A 22450-nucleotide genomic window follows, 5' to 3' on the forward strand; every position below is an offset into this window, starting at 1 on the left:
AAACCCTTTGTAACTGAGCCCAAAGTGTACCAAAATACTGTACAGTGAAGACGAAAAACTGAAAACAAATACATACTGTACAACACATATACTATATACAAATACAACACTACAAAATACTGAAGGCGCTCAGCAAACTAGTGGTCATAGATACAGTAGCTAACATCAAAGATTTCAAGTTGTAAATGGCACACGCAAGACACAACAACCAACCAAACCAAACCAAGGCCTGAGTTACATGTGTCTGCTTGGCTCACTCTCCAGACTCTCCAATAGTAAGATTGGACAGGTAATCACAAAATTAATGATTTTTATTGTCATGATGCAGGTCTTTAGAATTAGGGCAATACACTTCCCGCACTCAAGCCAAATCTGCACTATTGTATGAGACACCATACAAATAGTTCAAGGAGAATGAAGTAAAAGCCTGATTTTGCATTGGCAGAGTCACATACCGAAAAAGAGCCGATGGCACACATTGTGACTGAGCTATTTTCGGTGCATGACGTGCTATTTTCGGTGCATGACTCACACCATACGATGGGAGTATAATTTATGTAAAAGCCAGCTTTGGATTGGTTTGTATGGAGGACTGTGTGGTGCCGATTTAAAATAATCACTGAATGAAAATACAATGATGAACATAAGAACGAATACTGCCCAGAGGAGGAGGCGGAGGAGTGATGTCTCTACAATGAGATCTCCTGGGCAGGAGAGAAACACATCCTGTAAGGAGAGGGAGACTCCTGGGGAGAGAGGGGGTGGGGGGGAAGAGGGAGGGTCATACACAGAGGAACGAGAGAGGGACAAAAGACAGAAGAATAACAATTCTCGCTGCAAAAGTGGAACAAGAACTTTTTCTTTAACCCCCTTGTAGCACTGAAACATGTGTACGTGTGTGTGTGTGTGTGTGTGTGTGTGTGTGTGTGTGTGTGTGTGTGTGTGTGTGTGTGTGTGTGTGTGTGTGTATGTGTGTGTGTGTATGTACGCACGTTAGTCCTAGGACTACCGGTAACTACCACATGCTGAATGAATGGACAACCTGGCTGTAGGAGGACCTCAATACTAGTCAACTCAAATATAGACTTAAATTAGCGGACAAAAAAAAAAAACAGTTGCTACGGACGCTTTGGTAGAATTCACAGAGACACCGCACAGGAGGTTATCTGGGCACAAAGGAAGCAGAACACACAAGCGGAAAAAACAGTGACCCTTGACGGTTCACAGAATGGTTGTGTACCAACAACAAGGGAGATGCCTGGCCTGCCAGCAGCATCTGCTGTGTGCTCAGAAAACACTCCCTCCCCACATGGGAAATGCCAGTGGAAACACCACGTTGTTCACCGGGGGTAGATCCTTGTTGATAATAATGTTAATCAAATGATTAAATGAAGTGTCGCCTCTTGTTCCCTCTCTGAATAGATAAGGATATCGGTTTGTGGAAATCTGTATACTATACAGTACATAAATTGGGCAGAAACATCAAAGACATCACATTTCTATCAGGCATCAAGATTTGATCAGCGGTGCAATAATTTCGTTTTGGGTGATTGATACTGGGTTTATATGTCTTAGCATAGTATTGTATAATATTTTCTGTCATTTCGATGAATTGAGGACACCAATGGAAACAAGCCTAGGCCTTTTAGCAGACCTTGTTGTACTTCCCTGTACTCGTCTCTGCAAACTGTTGATAAAATATTCATTCAAACAATCAATAACTAGCTACATGTGAACAGTGAACACAAGTGTCTCTGTCTTACCTTAGAGTTAGACACAAGTCTTGTACTACCAGTCTCCACTACCAGTCCTGCCTTCCTCAATACAGGAGTATTCAATGGACTGGGCATCTGTTTATATAGACAAGAAAAGACATTACCAGCTGTTTAGGTCATTAGTAACTTTTTAGGGTAATGGATTGTACAAAATATGTCTGCAACGTGGAAATAGTCATCCTCCTAATGTGTTTCACCGGGGCTAAAAAACATTAATTTCCGAATGTTTAACACAAGGGCAGTTGTGAAAGTAGTAAAACATAAAAAATCACACCCGTGTGAAGTGGAGCTGTGTGTGTGTGTGTGTGTGCGTGTGTGTGCGCGTGTGTGTGTGTGTGTGTGTGTGTGTGTGTGTGTGTGTGTGTGTGTGTGTGTGTGTGTGTGTGTGGATCATGTGTACCGATTTTTGTGACATTTGAAGAAAATATGTAGGAAAAGGAGCAAAAAGTGTGTTTTGGAGAAAATTCAAGATGGCGGAAAATCTATCATGGCGCAAATGGGCGTGGCCTATATGGGGAGATGCGTCATGACCCAAGGAATCCAGGGAAAAAATATTTTTAATTTTCCGACCTACGGTTCAAGAGTTACAGGCCAAAACGTAAAGTGGGGTGTTATGGCGCCACCATGCGGCCAAATGACACAATTATTTTTTATTTAATCCTTGAAATCATTATGAACCTCCTCTCCAAGTCTTGAAACTCTAGCCCCTATGGTTTGCGAGAGACAAATAATTGAATGTGAGTTTTTGCAATTCCCATTATAAGTCAATGGGGAAAATTAATTCACTAATAAATTAATATCAATTAAACTATAGAACCTTTCTCTTAGAAAAGTAATAGCCCACGATTCCCGAGTAAGCCGGTCGATTTGACATATGGCGCGAGTGTGTGGTGGCAAAACTGTAGGACTAGTGGCGTGCCGAAGTTTAGGAAGTTCAGGCTACATACACACAGACACACACACACACAGACACACACACACACAGACCCACACGGCCACGTATAGGGAGCCTGTGCTTCACACAGCTCCAAAAATTCACGAGAGCCCGGTAAAACGAAGTCAGGTTACTTTTTGCAGTAACTGAGAATGTGTCGAGTGTTGCGGTGTCGAGTTCATAACCGCAATTATACCGCGATTTTCTTATTTTATTTACCGTATTTTCCGGACTATAGGGCGCTGTCAATGAATGGTCTATTTTCGAACTGTTTTCATAATAACGCGCACCGGACTATAAGGCGCACATAATAATAGACGCTACCGTTGCGTTAGGCATCCAACAGATGGAGCTGTGCTAAAGGGAATGTCAATGTCAATGAATGATCCATATATAAGGCGCACTGGACTATAAGGCGCACTGTAGTTTTTTGAGAAAATTAAAGGCTTTTAAGTGCGCCTTATAGTCCGGAAAATACGGTAAGTTGATTAAAATTAGTATAGATCAGTAATAGTACAGATGGAGATATGTGCTCATACACAAAGTAACTGACATCATGGACAGAACGACCCAAGGAGATATGGACGTGTGTCATGTTTGCACCGCTCACTTCACACTTGTGCAATTATTAGTGGCCAAGGCCACGAAGTGGCAAATGGCCACTCATTGATATTGGACTTCATCATGTTTTTCTTCCGCCACTTTTGCTCTAGCGGCTAGACCGTGCAGTCGCTTTTTACGAAACTCGGCAGTATGGCAGAGGACTATGCCAAACGGCTAAAACGCGAAGCTCGCAACAATCGGCCAAAGGGTGGCGCTGTAGGAAGCCTTTGAAAATGCCAACTTTGAACAGGTGTAGCTCATGCCCTGTTTCAGGTACAGCAATGAAACCTGTATACACTTATGCGTCTCCTCATGCCGAACAACTTTTACGCTCTGACTTTTGACCTCTGACCTTTACTTCTCCCACAATTTTGAATTATATGAAAAACAGTCAAAATGTATCTCCTCCTGGGATTTTCGCGTAATGTGCGCGAAACTTTTTTTACATGAACTTTGGACCAATACGGTCTGAAAACTTAGGCGGATTTTCTTTAAAGCGAAACATTATTTTTTAATAATTCACTCAATGTTGCAGTTATATGCAAATTATTCTTCTGCCTCTAAATCATACATGCAAAGTGACACGTTCATGGCATTTGGCAAATATGTAGAGGATTAGTCCAAATATCACTGAAAGCAATCTTACTCCAATTGGCCAAAGGGGGGCGCTATACGAAGCGTTTGAAAACTCAAACTTTAAAGGGGCATAAGTCATGCCTCGTTTCGTTTGAAGACATGCAACTTGCTTACACGCGTGCCTTGACTCAAGCTGAAGACATCTGTGTCTTTGTTAAGTAAGCTCCGCCCTTCGATTTTCCGCCTTTTGGAGCCGTTCGTAAAACACTTAAACCCGCTTTTATTCCGGAACTTTCGCGTCACGTGCACGGAACTTTTTTTACATGAACTTTGGACCAATATCTAAAGATCTGTCAGATCGGATTTTTTAAAAATTGAAACATGCTTTTTTAATAATTCATCAATATTGCGGTTTTATGCAAATTATTCTTCTGCTTCTAAAACAAACATTTAAAGTAATATTTTCCCACTGTGCAGAGCTGTGCATAGCTCACCTGGTAAGGCCTTTGTCTATCATTCCAGAAGTCCCCTGTTCAAGCCTTACCTCATGCATTTAAAATACATTTTACAACATTTTGCCGTGAAAACCCTGGTACTGCAACTGAACATGGCAACCCGACCAAACATGGCAACCTTCTTAACTCATACCCTGCCAAGCCCGAGGAACCCGAGAATTTTGGGATGTCCCTCCCTGCCACGCCCGAGGAACCCGAGAATGGCCGCCATTTTGAAGGAAAAAAAAAATTTTTTTTCATTTTTTTTTTTTTTTTGGACCCCAAAAACGTTAGTAGGCATGATAGCGATCGCGAAATTGCTTGTTTAACCCCCATACAACCCCCATACAACTCAGGTAGCAGACCTCCAAGCTCACAACAGTGTAAAACATAGTGGCTGCTATCTCATGAATGCCTGAACGGATTTCCATTCGGATTCTTTTGTTTGAAAGCTGTGAGCAATGTGGACACACGTGGTGCATTATCTAGGCATGGGTGTGCATGATCCGTGCACTATGAATTACATGGAAGTCTATGGAGACAGTTTGGCAGGATTGGAGTACGAAGGTATTGTTAAATGGCAGCAAATGAGTTAAGCAAGGGTATAAATAGTGGTTGAGTTGAGGCCACTCCCCCCCTCTCAGGTGGTTTGGAAGCCGCATGGTGCTGGTGGTTGCTGCTACTCACTGCTACATTATGCAGCAGCTGCAGGTCTGTACACTGTTCATTATTCCAACAACTATTCCAATTTCTAACAGTTTCATTCATTATACTTACCCATACTATAATTTGGCTTTTAGATTTACCTCACCTGAACATACCTACCTGATCCACTCGATACACTGGCTGTGTATGATGGAGGAACAATGTGTCACTTGGTAAGATGACCATGTGCTCTGAAATGTTATGTTGTTTTTGGTTTTGGTATCTAAATGTTAAACGATTTCTTTTGGAATGTAATGCTTGTATGTTAGCTGCAACGTTGATTATTGAATTGATGTATTTTGAGTTTAATGCCAATGCCTAGTTGGGGAGATTAATGGAATTATTTTGTTTCAAGCCTGTAGTGCAGCAGATTATTTGAATTTGTTGTTTTTCTATTCATTTGGCCTTTTTCTTTGATCCAGGCCAGGTGTATTGCCTAGAACTGAATCTGAAAGATGGCGAGCCTGCAGAAAGACTGACACAATCCTGTCTGACCTATGGTTATGGGTAGGAAAAAGCAGCCGCAGTGACACTCATTCCTAGTTTGATTTGATTTTGAAGTAATGACTTTGAGTTTCTTTATAAAGTAATGATGTTTGAGTGCATTCATTTATTCATTTATTGTTTCAAACCATGCAGGGGAAGCTCAGCCTCACACCTGAAGCCCATCTGACAATCAGCTGACAATCAGTACCAGCTCCCAGATTGCTTCATTGAAGCCAAAGAACGGCAGTGTAAGTGGGTTCATTATTCTGAACTGTGTGGAACGAGCAGATTGAACACCTCTTCTCTAACTTGTGGCTCAACTGTAATTATTCTGAAGCTCACCTCATTTCTCTCTCCCTCCCCCACCTAGGCTGGCTGGGTTCCAACACCCCCCAATTGGAATCCATAGTCTGCTCTGCCCACAGGACGGCAGCCCCATGTGAGCGCCTAAAGTTCCAAGTTTTGACCCCCAGCCGCCTTCCCCTCAACGTTTTTCAATAAAAACAATTTAAGTTTAGTTAAGTCTGACTCTGCTAGCCACTTACAGAAAATAATGCTGCCAAATATTTTGCAATTGCAAATCCTTTGTGTAAATAAACTGAAATTCATACTATTGCATGACTATTTCTTTATCATGTTTCACAAGCATCTGGGTCTACAATGCCAGGGGTGTAAAAGTAACTGAGTACATTTACTCAAATACTATCCTCAGTATAATTTTGAGGTATTTTATACTTCACTTGTATAGTCTTACTTCTAGGCTACTCCAGTAAATGCTCATGCGTTGCATTGCATTGTGAGCTTGTAGATCTGCTATTTTCAAAACATTTCAAGTTGATGCCAATACCTTTGTACTTTTATTCAGTATTACTATTTATCTCTATATATTCATGTTATTCCTGGCACCGCCCCTGTTATCCTGTTCATATCCTGAAAGAGGCGGGGGCTGAAAAAGCTGTCCTGAAAAACATCATTTGATTTCCTGTTGTCCTTGCATTAAAGTGTCAGTAGTTGGCGTTCTGGGCTCTGAATGTACCTGGGTTGCCATGTCTGCTTATAATAAGCAATTTGTGTCTCGTTAAGATTTTTATTTATCCAGCCCCCACCATGCAGTTGTACAGTGAAACCCAAAATTCAAAAATGGCAAAAATAAACTTTGCCAAAAATCTAAAAATAGAGAACTCAGGAACGGGAACAAAAGGCAAAACTCAAGAAAAAGGCAAAAATAACAAACACTGCACTAGGCTATGGGGCCCTTGCAACTCTCACTGAGATTTGTTCATCTCGCTCTGCAGCTATAGACAGAAAATCACACAAATCAGTACACAGTATCTCTACAGTGATGTGATCATGACGGATTTGTCCGATATCATATTCTATCTAATTGGCTAAAATTGAATTCCAAGGTTTGCAGGATTGCTCCTTTTTGAACAAATTGTCTCAAACGCAGCCTGCTATGTGTGTGAGATTTTGCACACACGTTCCCACTAGGCCAAGGAACAGATGCCACCCTTCTCACATTGGCCTGTTATAGAGTCACCAGTGGGCCAAAAAAAACACCTGACCTGTTCGGAAGAACACTGCTTCTAGTTTCTCTTTGATGTCTTCTTTGCTTTCCCTTGATGCTTTTGCCTTGGCCACTTTATCGCTGCTTGCAGCTATATTTATTATTATTTTTTATTCAAAACAACCTTTTGGGGGGACATAACGCCATACCGTCGGTAAACAGTGACTTGATCCATACTAGGGATGGGACGATAGGAAAATGTCATAGCATGATTATTGTGACAAAAGAAATCGCAATTTACGATATTAGCACGATAATCAAAATCCATTATCCTGGGGCGGAAGATTTGACAAAAAATAGCCGATCTGCAAGCTCACAATCTGCGAGCTTGTAGATCGGCTATTTTTTGATCCCAGTGCATGACGGAGGACAATATCATGATAAATTAAATCTCCGCGATACGATTATCGTGAGTGTTATTTTTGATAAACGATAATATTGCGTATCGTCCCATCCCTAATCCATACCGCCCGGCCATAGTATCAGCACAGCAAGGATATTATACTACCACTATACAGAGTATAAAAAGGAACGACAAAACAATTCCGCCAAATTTACAACTAAACTAAGCACTAAAACGTGTGTATCTTGTGGACTTTTACCGTCTTTTTTTTTTTTGCCAAGAATATTGCGAAACAATGTTTTCATAATGCATGATACTGAATAAGTGTGTTTTTGAACGGCAGTCCACACCAGAAACTGCTGACAGTGCTGTAGTGTAGGACCTGCACTTAGAAATAGATCATTTGCAATACACTTCAAACAACCTTGTTTTTTATTACAACATGGGTTATTATTGTTGCTTTTATTGCAACATTTTGTAAGGCTATTTTCTAAAGTTCAATATACACATGAGTTATTATGCTGGTGAAAGTGTCTCACCGACTGTAGAAGGTTCTCCTTCCCAGGGTTCCTGGTCTCCATGGTGTTGGTGTTTGGAGAGACATGCCTGCTCCTGCTCTCTGTTGTAAGCTGCTCGCCACGATTTTTACGCTAATGCAACACAACAACAGAGTAGAAACACAGGGATTATAGACATAAACAAAGATCTCACAACTAGGGCTGTCACAATTATTACATAATCATCTAATCGTGATTATTTGACATTATCGCAATTATTTTGACATAATCGTCATAATCGTGAATGTTGAAAAATGACAGAAATAGCGGAAATAGCAGATCTACAAGCTCACAACGCGTCGCATCGCGACGCGTTGTGAGCTTGTAGATCGGCTGTTTCCACTATCAATGTTATTTTTTAAGTAGTAAGTTGTCAAATATGTCAGTAATTTATTTGTGTGTTTAGGTTATGTGTCATGTCTGCCATATGAAACTTCAAATCCTAAAAGCCAAACAGAAATGTAATTATCGACGGCAAAAACACAATTAAATCGTTAATCGCCAATTATTTGAGTGACAATTAATCGTCATGTAAAATGTCATATCGTGACAGCCCTACTCACAACTTAAAAGTAAGTAAGTAAGTAATAACCCATACTAGCACTAGCACTCTTTTTTCCAAAATAATTAGCACAATTACAGTGATGTTAATAGGTTTTTAATGTAATGAGTCCCGGGACCCAAGGAGGGTCTTTCGGATGAGTCCCAGGGATATTTTATGGGTCCCACAAAAATTCAACGCGTCATGTCATTTTTGACAAAGTGCAGCATTTAACTTGAATTGGTTATTATATGGTTATTTACATTGTTTATCTTACAAAATACATACAAAAACGAATGAAACAATTAAACTATAATAGTACCTTGAGATGAAGAAGCACTAGGGATGGAGCTCGTTAATTTTTATTGATAATGAGCACTTTATCGCTGTTGCTTATCGAGCCGGGCTTTTATCGAGCCCACTATTGAGCTTTTTTCTGTTATTTTGTGGAAAGACATGAGACACTAATATATATATATATATAATTACAGTACTATTCATGAATTAATAATAATAGCCTACTGTAAAACTATACTATAAACTATAGGCTAACATTTCCATGTCTCTCCTTTTTTTTTTTTTTTTTTTTTTTTTTTACAGTAAATGCATATCTATTTTTTCCATTAAATACATTTGACCAGGGCCTTCAAATACAGTACTTTAACAGACAGAAGGCAAGTCAACCTTTTTATTTTTGGAAAATATTTGAAGAAACTAAATGTGTACCGTCTCTTTAACAGTGTAATTTATAATGCATAGTAAGACGGTGTCACGCAACAAAAAAATACCCAATCAACAAGCTCAAACCGTGTCTGCTCGCACCGCGTTGTGATCTTGTACATCTGCTATTTTCGGTAGACTCAGAAGTCGCGCTGGCAACGCTACGGATTCATTCGCACGGAGCGATACATTATAACTCTATGGCAGTGATTTTGAGTGTCCCAAACGGATTATTATCGATGGAATCATTCATATTTTCAAGCACCACATACTGTGGGTAGAGAACGGGTGTCGCGCTGCTTCAACAGCCCGCGTTGGAGTTGTTTCAACTCGTCTCAGACTAGCTCTGGTCCATAGCGTTAGTGGAGGAGAACTCCACTAACGCTATGGACCAGAGCTAGTCGCAGACGTGCAAAGTTATTGATTGCACTTGGGTCTTATGTGATGCACTATGGACAAGTGCCTGGCTCCGTCTGCATTGTCGAAGACAGTGTTCCCTCCCGAGCATGATGTAACAACCGTGCTGCATATAGCCATTGTATTTAGCTCTCCCCTTGTCTTTTCCAAAAGGTAACCAAACTTTTTAGTGTTTCACGCGTTCCACCGTTGTTCCGCGGCACGCATGCACTTCCAAAGCACACAACTATCGATGACACATTGTACCTCCCGGCCCCCGGCCGCTATAGCAGCCCATGACGTGACGCTTACCCGATAACAGGCTCGACAAGCCAAACCCACGTTCGGTGGGGGAACCCTTCTTGGTGTATCACCTAACACGCTGTGCCACTATGGTCAGAGAGCGGCCCGGTGCTACGCTAAAACTAAGGCACCCATTGAATTCTGTGACCATGCAAGGAGCACACAATAGCGTCGGTGGATTCCAAACACACACTGTCGTTAGTTCTATCGTCTGTTTTAAGACTTTCTACGCGGATTTCATTTGTGTTAACGTAGGGTACAGTAGCATGCCTTCACCCATGAACAATGGTGGCGTCTGTGGACTTTTTAAAATATATTTCTTTTCGCGACGTGGTAAATTATTTTCACGTGGACTCCAATGGAGGCGATGCGTCCGTGGGACCCCAGAACACTGACGTGAATGCGTCTCTAGGCAACGTGAATGCGTCAGAGACGCGGGATGCGCACGTACTGACGTCACTGCAATTATGTTTTGGGATTATCGTTGTAAATTTATGTTCTTGACGTTCTTTCAAACAGCTGAAGAAATAACAGATCAACTTTTGCTTTGAAATATCTGTGACTGTGACCATTATGGTTTATGAAACATTCTTATGACATTCCATTGCTAGTTTGACCAATTACCTTATTACTGTACAGCAGGACTTGACTTAACCAGCCACACGATTTATACTTGGCTGTGTGCTGTTCTCATGGGAGGCATGCATCTGCTCTACACCCGTTTCTCAAATAAAAAGTTGTGAAAAGAATTGCAAAAAATATCACAACTAGCTTTAAAGGTGATACACCATGAAATTTCACTTTTCCTATTTTAAAACCTTTTTTTGGGGTCCCACTAGCACCTTCTATCCTTTTTTTTTTAAGTTAAAAAAAAAGAAAAAAAAAATTCAAAAAGATTTTGGGGGGGTGGCGCAGTTCAGGCCAAAGGTGGTACTGCAGCTGAAATGCTCTCAGAGCCATTCAAAAATGAGAGCGGCTCTCTATTCAGGAGTGGTAATTTAGCCTCAAACCTTTTGAAAAACGTTTTGACATAAATACTTTTTAAATGCATGGTGTATCACCTTTAAATACCAAAAGCGACAGACAGGCAGGATAATGCCAAACAAAATGCAATTTATAGGGCCATCCGGGTGGCACAGGGATAAAGTAAAAAAAAAAGGCTTTGCCAAGTGCTCCATACTGAGAAAAAAGACAAAAACAAATGCTACTTACATCTACAGCAGTGTTGCTTATTCATTACTTTTTCCAAGTCAAAGACACCAAAATTGATATATATATATATGTGCGGCAGGGACCCCCAGAAGAGGCGTGATCTAGTAATCAAATTGAATTTTGGTCACCTAGGATTCCTTGGGTTTAAAATCCTCTAAGCAGACCTTGTGTTGAACTGTAATTTCCTGTCCTGTGCCTTTTTCTTTTTTGTTTTGGCAAACTGCTAATGACGTATTCAATCAAACAAATTGAAACAATCAAACGTTTCAAAGACCCAAGTGATCAACGCCTCTCTTATCCTGTGTAGAAACCTTGTACCTTAATGAGTCCGAAGGAACGTGTGCGCCGGTGGTGTTTCTGGCGGGAGGCTGGGGAGGACTGGTGGTTATCATCTTTGGTTGGTGTTCCTTTAGGGTTCTGCTTGGCTAACTGGGTACAGGGGAGGGGGAGACTTATATTCTACTACACGTATGCTCTTTTACTGTTCCAGTGGTGTGTGTGTTACCTTGTTTGCTATTGCTACTTAGTTTAGGCCAATTTCCCCCCTTGGCTCATCAGAGAGCCATCAGTCAGGAAATCACTTAAGTCAAGAAAACAAGTTCAACCTGCATTCTTCTAATAGGCTACTATACTGTACACAACATTGCAGTTTACACACATCATTGCCCACATGTATCAGCCCCACCTCTCACTTTCACTGAGGTTTTGCCTTCAGCTCTCATCACTTGACTCGCATAGCTGTCACAATGTTATAGTAGATTGTTCACTTTCTAACGTTGACAAGTAAGCCTAACCGGGGCCGACCATCACGGCATAGTGTAGCCGTGAAAAAGAGCGTCTCTCTGGCTTTTCGCCGTTATTTACACCTTATTCAGAGATACAGCCGTTTTTATGTTCCAGCATAGAATAGGATGGAAAATAGACGCTCCACGTTGCTTCTGGGCGCGTTGTGTCATCATGACGTATGCGTTTTCTTCTTTCACCAGCACCCGCAGCAAGCGTCTGTTTACCTGGTTACCATTATAACCGTTAACGCGCCTGTTGTGTTAAGATTGTTAAATCTTGATGCACTCCTGCATGTAAGTGAAATAAATTCAACCAGGACGTATAAATAAATTCATACCTGTCGTATGAGTTTCTTCTTCTTGGCAGAGTCAGGCATGCTGTGGTTGATGTGTACAAACAGTTCTTTGAGGGCCTCCTCTGTGTGGTTCTGACCTGGGGACTGGTGCACGTCACTGGGCACTTGAACATCTTCAGCAGGCCTCTTCATGGGGCCTGCCAGGCGCCGCATGGGTGAGCTGCTCGCAGCCAACAGCTCAAAATCATCCTGAATGTAGACGAGATAGGGGTTGTTTAAAAGTAATCTCTAAAAGTCTCTCAAAACACACTTTAAGTTTTCAACATATCATCACAGTCGGGTGGAAAGTCTGGAAACCAGGTTGAGGTATGTCTAAAAATTAAGTGATCCGATGTGGTTATTTTTTTTTTTAGACATATGTATTATGTAACTTTTTAAATAAAACAAATCTTAAAATTGTCCTAATTATTAAATCTCTAAAGTTTTAGAACACCCACTCTGTTCATTTCAGCTCCCAAAGCCTTTTCTTTATATGTGTTCTACTGAGCCCTGGTGGCCGTGACCGGGGCTGTTTTTCCCGGCAAAATTACGTCATATGCATCATTCTGTACACGTGTCTCCCTACCGGCCAATCAAAGCCCAGATCATACACTGCCGAGCTCTTCAGGAAATACACTGCAGTGTTTACAATGGGCTAGGAGTCTAGCATGTATCTCCCCAACCGAGGCTCGTAGAGGGACACGAAAGACCTCTATGGATAGGTCTCGGCGAGGCGAGGCGGACGCGGTGGTCTGAAGGCCCGGTCCGCGGCGAAAAACGGCCAAAAAAAGCAGACGCGACCGCGGTTTGCTATAACGCTACTGACCACTAGTTGAGCAACTTACACAGTATAGCTTTAATATTTGTTAATCATTGGTTAAATATTAATAAAACCCATTAATACACTCAACCACTTTCAGTTCAAAGTAATATTTTTGCCACTTTTGTATGACACTGCAGTATGATGAAATAGGGTAATAATTTACAAAAAAGCAAACAGTTGAAATATGGAGATACAAGGTTTCTGCCCGACAGCAACAATATACAACTGCTAAACGTTTTTTTTTTTCTTTCTTCATTTACAGACAAGACAACAAACAAACATGAATGAACAGCAAATAATGTCTGTAATGATCATTTCACAGTAGTGTGGCAGTCTAGTACTGCTCTCTGGTGGTGACATATGGCACTACACTTTGTCAAAATGTGGAATTGAGAAAACAACAAAATCCAATTGGCTAGATGTAAAGCCATGGCTGATGAAAATGTATGTTGGTGTTGCGGTATACATAAGCAAAATAAAATCTCATTACAGAACCACTTTGTCCCAATCTGTGATTATAGTGCAGTTTCCGAAAAAGAAATGAACACACAGTATGTAAGATGACTATGTTTAGGTATTATCATTGTCATGTTGCTGCTGTTCTAAATACAGCCAAACAGTTGAAGAAATCACAGATCGATGTTTTGACCTTTTGCTTTTATGGAATATCCGAGACCATTCATGTCTCAGAACATGTATTCTACAGTATATTGCTAGCTTGACCACTTAAAAAGTACTCTTTCATCTTAAAATAACTAATAACTGAAAATAGCCGATCTAACCGTGGTCTGGAGGGTCTTGGTTCCAACGAAGTGCATCCTTGCATACTCCCGCAGGTAGACTGGGGCCTGGACCAAACAACACATTGGCGATGGTTCATATCCAGAATAGTAATATACATGATGTGCCATTCATTCTTGATCAAAATACAAAACCAAAACAAATTACATTTGTACTAAGCTTATTGGTTTTTGCCATACAGCGTTAGGATATTATTATCATTGGTCATGACGTGTGGAAGAATATTAAAACTGCTTATTTTGGCTCTGTTCCATTCACTTGGCCTAACAGCTGGCACCTGCATAAAAAGCAGTGGAAAACAGAGCCAGAGGGAACAATAAACTCTCAGTGGGACACAAAGCAACTACATATGGCCTGATGCTAGGAGGGTGGGGGCTAGAGTTGGTATGCAATCCCATTCATAAACCTATTAAAACTGGGGAAAGCATCCGTGTCATTTGAAGATGGAGGGGGGGAAGGTTTGAGAACCAGTGATTTAGAAGGTATTTTTAGAATTGGACACAGGTCTTAATGTAAGAGGCATATTACAATAAATGTACATTTTGGGGGCAAACTACTCCTTTAATGGAGTAAATAAAATAAAATAAAATAAATGACACAGATACAGATGAGCAAGCCATACTCTGTGTGTGTGTGTGTGTGTGTGTGTGTGTGTGTGTGTGTGTGTAATCACCCTGAAGAGCTTCTGAGAGTGTTTGATGAGGAAGGCCATTCCAGTGTTGAGTTTCTTCAGGTTGTCCTTCAGGTCAGCAGCTGTCATCTGGAGGGTCAAACAGTGGTTAGAGAAACAAACACAATGGAATGCTGTATGAGGACGTCAAGCCTGACTTATACTTATTTGCGTGCGGATGTTGTGCTCGTTAAATAGCAGATCTGCTAGTATTTACAGAATGAAACACTATTTAGAGCACTTTGAATCACCATCAGTTAAAAAAAAATATATATATCATTTCAGCATTTCAATACCGGTAATTTAACTTATCTGCATTCTTATTCTTGTAAAGTGAAGCAGCTTTTTCAGTCGTTTCAAAAGTACTTATTAGACATATAATAGCCATTCTAAATAGTAGGATTGCTGTCATTTCATGATCATCCACATAGTTTGCCATATTAGGCAAATCATTATCAAAAAAGCATCATCATCCACAGTGAAACACACACACACACACAGTAAACCATATCAGACAATCATTATCACTAATATTTACGTGTCTAGGCCAGAGGACGTGTGGGGCGAACATGAGGGCCAAGTTGGAGGCAGACATCTTGTTCTTGTCCTGCTGCTTGGCAGTGTGGTAGAGCAGGTCCAGCAGCAGTTTGAGCAGTGAGCGGTTAGCCTGGGGCAACAGCAGGAAGAGCAGCTGCAAGGCCTCAATCTGACGCTCCTTGTCGGGGACGGACGTCTTGTTGCCCTGCTCATTGAACAGAGTCATGTCTGGAGGAGGGACACCACATGGATACAGTTAGTATATTCACAAACAGGGACACGTCAATTAAAAAGGACAATACGGCCGTGACTTAGGGTAGGGGAACTTTAGGATATGAACGATTATGGTTAACAGTCCGATTCCTTAATGGTTTCCTTTAGCGATTCTTATAGGACGTTCCAAATTAACCCTAACAGGTCTGTGACTCTTTTACACTCTCAGAGTTATGGTGGTCCTTGAAATGTAAAAGTAGAAATTGTAATTGTAGTAGTAGCCGTGATGTCCACATGCCAGCTCCGTCAGTGGGACAAAACCCGGTTCCAAACATAATGGAACCGATTCAGTTCCTCAGTCGACATATCGTACACAGACGATCTTCCTGGCTGTTAATGGTGGTTTATTTATTTTTCTACAGTTTTAAAATGTTACCGATTATACCAGACTTAAATGAATAACGGAGTCATCATTGCACAGTACCACCGTTTAGTCATGGGGAGGCGCCATCACCACCTGCCCAGACTATGTAGGAAGGAAAGCACAACTATGAAACATCCAGCGAAGTCCACACATATTTTTTGCCTCTTCTAAGAAAGGAATTGCATTTAAGCACCATCAGCAGCTCAACAACACCTCCTTAAATAAAATATGACAACAAATACAAAATAAAGTTAAGGAGAAAAGATGAATGGGCTGCCAGCAGGAAGGCAAGCTGTAACAAGTATATAGTAGATGCTATACACAGCGTGCCACAGACTAGTGTGCAGCACACTAGATTTACTATTCCGATTCAATTAGCCACACTATCAATCCAAGACACCATTTTTCTATAACCCTCCTCAACTCTGCATAGTAGAAAAGCCAGAAAAACTGTTTTGTCAATTGACTACAGTACACACCATTTTACTCAACTGGTAAAGGATTTACTTTATTATTTGCGACAATTGAAATGACTGTACTAGCTCTTTCAATCTCTCTTCCCTAGCATAATGTTATGACATTTTGTAGCTGTTTCTATGGCAATTGTCACTATCAACACCAGCTGTGCATTCTATAACTTCTCAACTCTGCCAAGTTAGCTGTTTCTATGGCAATTGTCACTATCAACACCAGCTGTGCATTCTATAACTTCTCAACTCTGCCAAGTTGAAAAGTATTTTTTTTTAACTCTGCCTACAGTAGGTAAAAAAAACAACCTGCAGTTGAGTTTTCTCATTTCACAGTGTCACGCACAGGAAACACACACAAACCTCGTTTCCCACATCCCCCACAGTGCTGCCTTCAGCTCTCCTCACTCCACTAGCTGTCACAATGTTGTAGTTTGCTGGTGTTAAATTGCTAAAGATGACAAGTGCGCAGAGCTTTTCGCGAATGGTTTTACTTTCAGTGACAAAATATGAGGCACACCGACAAGTAAAATAAAATGTTTGAACTTTCTCTTTCCATCTCTCCCTAGTGTGTGATCTAACTTTTACCCAGAACTGCCAAAAAAACAGCATGAGTGCCATTTGGAAATATGGTGCATTTGAAGCATATTAAAGGACTGACAAAGGTCTCCTGCAAGGAAAGCCCTTTGGGGAAATCTCGCTCTTTCGACAACGCAACATTTCGATAACGGAGCGTCGGCAGGATAGCGCCTCACCCCACGGAGGTTAGGTTTAGGGTTTGGGTTAGGTTTGGTTGTCGAAAAGATGACATGTAGAAACAGCGACACACTCCCAAGCCCATTATGGAACAAAACTAAAAGCATGTGTGTCACCTGCTATCTTGAGATGGGCATGGAAGTGTCTGTGTGTGAGCACAGGCTCAGGCAGTTCTCCCAGGAAGGTCTTGAGCAGAGTGGCCACATCGTTGGGATGGTAGACCCCAGCCTCCAGGTCCACATCAGCACCACTGTTCAGGAGCTCCCTCAGGGCTTGCTGACGCAGGCTGTTCCCTGGAACCCGGAACAACCCCTCAACATGGAGGTCTGGATGGATGGACACAGGACTCAATGAGTACTGTCAATCATTCACTGCACCAAATGTCACCCAGGTCAAATAAAAATGTTTCTGGTTTTGAAAAACTGACCATCTGATTAAACAATCAGTAATCAATGAATCAACAGTTGGCGTCCCAATTTTGGGCATCGCTAATCTACACATTTTAATAAATGTGTCAAAGAATACAATGGGTTGGCCATATTGTATGTTAATTATTGGTACCAGGCATTGCCAGTCTTTTCTTTTTGCATATTTCACTAATAGGCTAGTGGGAAAGTCAATTTTCATATAGGCTTTAAGTTATGTCATATTGGCCCTTCACAATCTTTCTTTACAAAGCTTCAAAAGGCAGACAGAAATGTAACTTGTATTTATGTTTCAATGACTATTATTTATATGACAATTAATAATAAACTAAAATGTCATGATCGTGACAGACCTATCAACAACTTGTTTTATGAAACTAGAAGAGATGTGGTAAGCGGTGTGTGTTAAAGAGTATATGTGTGAATTTAAGAGTGAACCACAGAGTGGATCAAGGAAATAAACCTTTTTCTCAATCTTGCAATCTTGTGTATCTTGCCACGGTGAGAACAGATATAGATCCTGATATAGATAAACTGGAAGTACACTTGCCATGTTTGTGAAAAGGGTCTACAGAGAGTGTTGCAATGCTTTAGGGTGGTGCCGAAAAATGACGATATGTGCTTTGCCTTTCCGCTGCATTTATGCCAAGATAAGCACACGTTTTAAGGACTGTTTGCTTCACTGAGACCTCACCTTTTTCTTGTATTAAATTGCTGCCTGTTGACTGCTGTCTGAATGTTATACTGTAGTTTATATGAACATCGCCTTGCCTTAATTAAAATAAAACATGACAAATAAATATAAATCGCTTTGCAAAGTAGATTACTGAATGCAACTCTTTGGCTATGTTGAGAGATGTGATGTCATAAAATACGTATGCATTCCATTTAGAAGACATTTATAATTGGTCTGTTTGGAGGAGTTGACGTGTGCTTATTGTTCTGTGCCTGAATGGCATTGTTATAAAAAAAAAGAAAAAGAAAAAAAGAAAAAAAAGAGGACACGCTGGCTTGTATGGAATCCAAAAGACTGAAATCAGTCGTGGAGACTAAGAACTTTAATTTGTGTGTACTTGTGTGCATGTTACATATGCAGCACATCTTTACATACTGTAAGTGTTCTCAGTGGTCCATCATAGGGATTAAGTAAATTACCGTAATTCTGTAGGAATAATGGAAGTACAACACATGAAATCAAAACATGCCTGTGAACTTTGACATGACTATACTCACTTTTGCTGAGGTAAACAATTAGCTGGTAAATCTGTGCGATGCTCCCTTCTGTCAGAGGTGCCCCAAAGACTATCCCCTTATCTGTGACAGTGACAGAAGGAACAGACAGAGTACATTCAAATTAGGCAAGAAAAACTTTAAATGTCCAGATTACAGATTTAACAGGTTAGCAGCTTTTCAAGCCTCTCACAAACAACTATCTTATCTAATTGTTAATACATTCAATAACTTATCAAACAATTACATTTTTAGAATACAGAAAACGATCAAGCGTACAAGTCAATATAGTTGATTACAAAAACAAAACAAGAAGCCCAAATGACATAGAAAATCATGTCAGTATTTCTATGAGAATCAACCACAGTGACAAGACGATCAAGCGAGGTCGAGGTAGGTAGAGCCTATGAGTGTGACAGGACAGAACCTAAAATTAACGGTATGATTAAAACATGGGTAACACCAAATCAAGCCTGCCCTGACCCATCACTTGATTATGGTTCAGTGTAGCATCACACAATTATCCATGCAAGAATATCTTGAGTGCCTGCTCCAGATACAAAATAATAGCCCCCAAGCAAGGGTAGGTACCGGGTACCCTCACAAAAGAATATGCCGTAATGGCGTAATCCTGATCTCTATAGTCTATACTGCTTCCCCCTGGTCAGCCGCTGCGCCAGATGGAGAGGAAAGGAACTGGTTGGTATAACGCTCCTTCCACGCGCTAAATCCTACCGGGGAAACTCCCCCCTGTTAGACGATAAGAAGCGGCCTACTCACTCCTCATGCACTGAAGGAAGCATGACCTCAGTATGGGGCACTCCCCAGTTTGGAAGAGTGAGATAAGCACCCAGGATTACAATTTAGGCAATTGGCACAGGGTGAAACATGGGTTACAAAAATCAAAGGATTTAGAAAAAAGAAAAGAATAATGATTATGTTATGATCTTTCTTGGTCTGCTGACCTTTGCGTTTGAGGAAGTTCAGAGAGCGGAAGAAGCCTCCGTTCCCCCCACTCTTGTGACTCTCCTCTCCCAGCAGCTGGGCAAACTCCGTCCCGGGCAGGTCGATGAGACGGGTCACATTGCTGAGCACCAACTCCAGGAAGACGTCTGGACTTTCGTGCCGTAGTTTCTCCACAAAGAAATCAGGGTTGAAGATGATGGTGGGAAGGCCAGGACGGGAGGAACTGGGTGTCTCATCATTACTGATGACCATGCTGCACAATGTACCTCTGTATGAGCACACACACGCGCGCGCACACACACACACACACACACACACACACACACACACACACACACACACACACACACACACACACACACACACACACACACACACACACACACACACACACACACACACACACACGTTATGAATGGATATGGTGTGTAAAATAGCAGATCTAACGCCTCATCGGCTATTTTCACAATTTCAGCCTCTAATATTAGACAATTTGGCCAATGTTTAATTTGTCATTTTAGAGTTAAAAGGTCCTTAAATTGTCATTTTAGAAATGTGCAGATACCCTCTATAGACTTTAACTCTATGTTGGTTTGTTTACTGTTGAGTGAGAAAACAATGCTGCAGATTAAGTTAATCATCTGCCCCCCCCCCCCCCCCCCCCCCCCCCACCCCACAGGTTGAGAACCACTGTCGTAATATAGTACAGTTCATTGGTTCTCAAAGTGGGGTCCGGGAACCCCCAGGGGTCCTTGAGGGGGTTCCCAGCAAACTGTGCCAATACAGCATCACAATCATTTGAATATGTTGGCTATTCGAAAATAGCATATACAAAATCTAGTGTTGCAATTTGCAGCTACTTCCCCTTTACACCAAATCTCTGTGCCAAAATGAGCCAATCCAGAGAAGCTCACAAAGGATTGCATTTTGTGGGGTGCTGGGGTTGCTGGGGTTCAACGCTATGGACCAGAGCTAGGGTTCAAGTGGGTATGGTTAAGCACTTAATTTGCTTTTTGTCTTATTTTTCCCCCCCACAATGCCATGCTGTATTGATGTTGGTACCACAGGAGTGACGAGACGACAGGCCTACATTGATCAAAATAACAATTCTTCTATATTCTCTAATTATGTAGACTTCTTGTAAATTGAGTAATGCAGACAGATGCTAAACAATAATTTTACAGGTTCATTTTGTTTCATTTAACACTCTCAGGAGTTACAGATCAATTAATTGATTTAAGTATATAGGAAAAGGTATGTTTCATAACAGTACAGTTCACTGGTATAAGCCAAGGTCAACTAAAAGGATACACCCAAAAAAGCCCATGGCTTGTTTCAATTGAGATCCTAAAAGAAAAACTCATATAACATTGAATGACTGACAGACAGACAGACAGACAGACAGACAGAAAGAAGGTACATTTGGTTACCAACTCTCCATCATTTAGCTGGGTACCACCTGGAACCCCCTCAACTAAGGACCACTGGTGGTCCCCGGACCACCGGTTGAGAACCACTGACCTAAACAAAACATTCACCGCATTCATTCAGCCTTCACCGAATTCCATTACGTGAATGAACAGACCTCGCAGATTAGCCCACGATCAAATGTGTAAACCAAGGAAAATATTACTGGAAACTTTTAGCCAGCGTTACTTTATCGTGATGATGGACAAGGAAACAGCTGTCACGCAGCCTTTCATAGGCTGTGTGTTGACACATAAGCTAAGCTAAGCTACATTTATACACGTTTGTTTCAGCCTCTCAGCTTCAGTTCTGCCGGCGGCGTGCATTGCCGTTTGTTCACGACAACATCACAGTGTAATACACACCGATATAGAGTATTTTCTTACCGTCTATTGTGTGTGTTTTCATCAATATCTTTGTCCGCAGCCATACTTAGTTTGAACGCACCGCTGTTGTCCTCCAAACCCCGGCCTACCCGGACAGCGATTGGTCGGTTATCAAAGAGGGGCGGGGTGACAGGCTGCAGTCATGTGCACTTGCCGTGCTCCCATTGGCCTGTTTGAATCCACTGGCCTCGTCTGGAGGAAAACAACATTTTTGCATGAAATGTGCCGAACGTGGTGCATCAAGGTACTGCATTTCATTTCATGTATCACTTTGTTTCCTATATTTTGTTTTTAATTATTATTATTTCAAAACCTTTTCAAAAAACGTTCCCAAAAAAGCTAAGATTTTCCTTAAAAAATGCAATGATTTTTCTAAGTGATTTAATTAATAAATAAAATAAAAATCTAGGAAATCCCATAAATTGAAAAACAAATGTTTAAAAAGTAGTGAAAATAGCTGATCTACAGGCTCACAACGCAATGTGAAGCAACTCGTTGTGAGCTTGTAGATCTGCTGTTTTCACTAGTTGGGACATGTGATGTTTTCACTAGTTGGGACATATGATTTTATTTCATGATCAATAAATCAATATATTAAGTTAATTATTGTTAATAACAGGACTGGACTGACCAATACATTAATATGATGCCAAATTATGAATATTTTGTTTACAAACCAACCAACCAAACAAACAAACAAACAAACAAACAAACAAACAAACTAAAAATAAAGAAACCACAGTTAAGAAATGTGTGTTTGACCATATATAGGCCTATACAACATATTGTGAACATACATTTATGCATTTTAGCCAAGCATTGGTCAATAACAACAGGCTCCATAAAATCATCAATGTATCCGGCAAGATAGCTGGTAGGGCTGCGAATCTTTGGGTATCCCATGATTCGATTCAGAATCGATTCTTGAGGTCACGATTCACAATTCTTTTCGA

General features: G+C 41.0%; 1 protein-coding gene across 1 annotated transcript; it reads right to left on the reverse strand.

The window, feature by feature from the left end:
- Positions 1–689: 689 nt before the first annotated feature.
- On the reverse strand, positions 690–21541 carry arhgap19 (Rho GTPase activating protein 19; the record flags this gene model as incomplete). Its single annotated transcript, XM_080722502.1, has 11 exons — positions 690–746; positions 8023–8133; positions 11531–11641; positions 12336–12542; positions 13938–14003; positions 14630–14716; positions 15165–15391; positions 17140–17349; positions 18682–18762; positions 19644–19912; positions 21498–21541. The coding sequence occupies 11 exons, from the start codon at positions 21539–21541 to the stop codon at positions 690–692; spliced, it is 1470 nt and encodes a 489-aa protein (XP_080578628.1).
- Between the last annotated feature and the right edge of the window lie 909 nt (positions 21542–22450).

Source organism: Nannobrachium achirus, assembly GCF_963921795.1.
Source record: "Nannobrachium achirus genome assembly, chromosome: 3".
Taxonomy (NCBI): Eukaryota; Metazoa; Chordata; class Actinopteri; order Myctophiformes; family Myctophidae; genus Nannobrachium; species Nannobrachium achirus.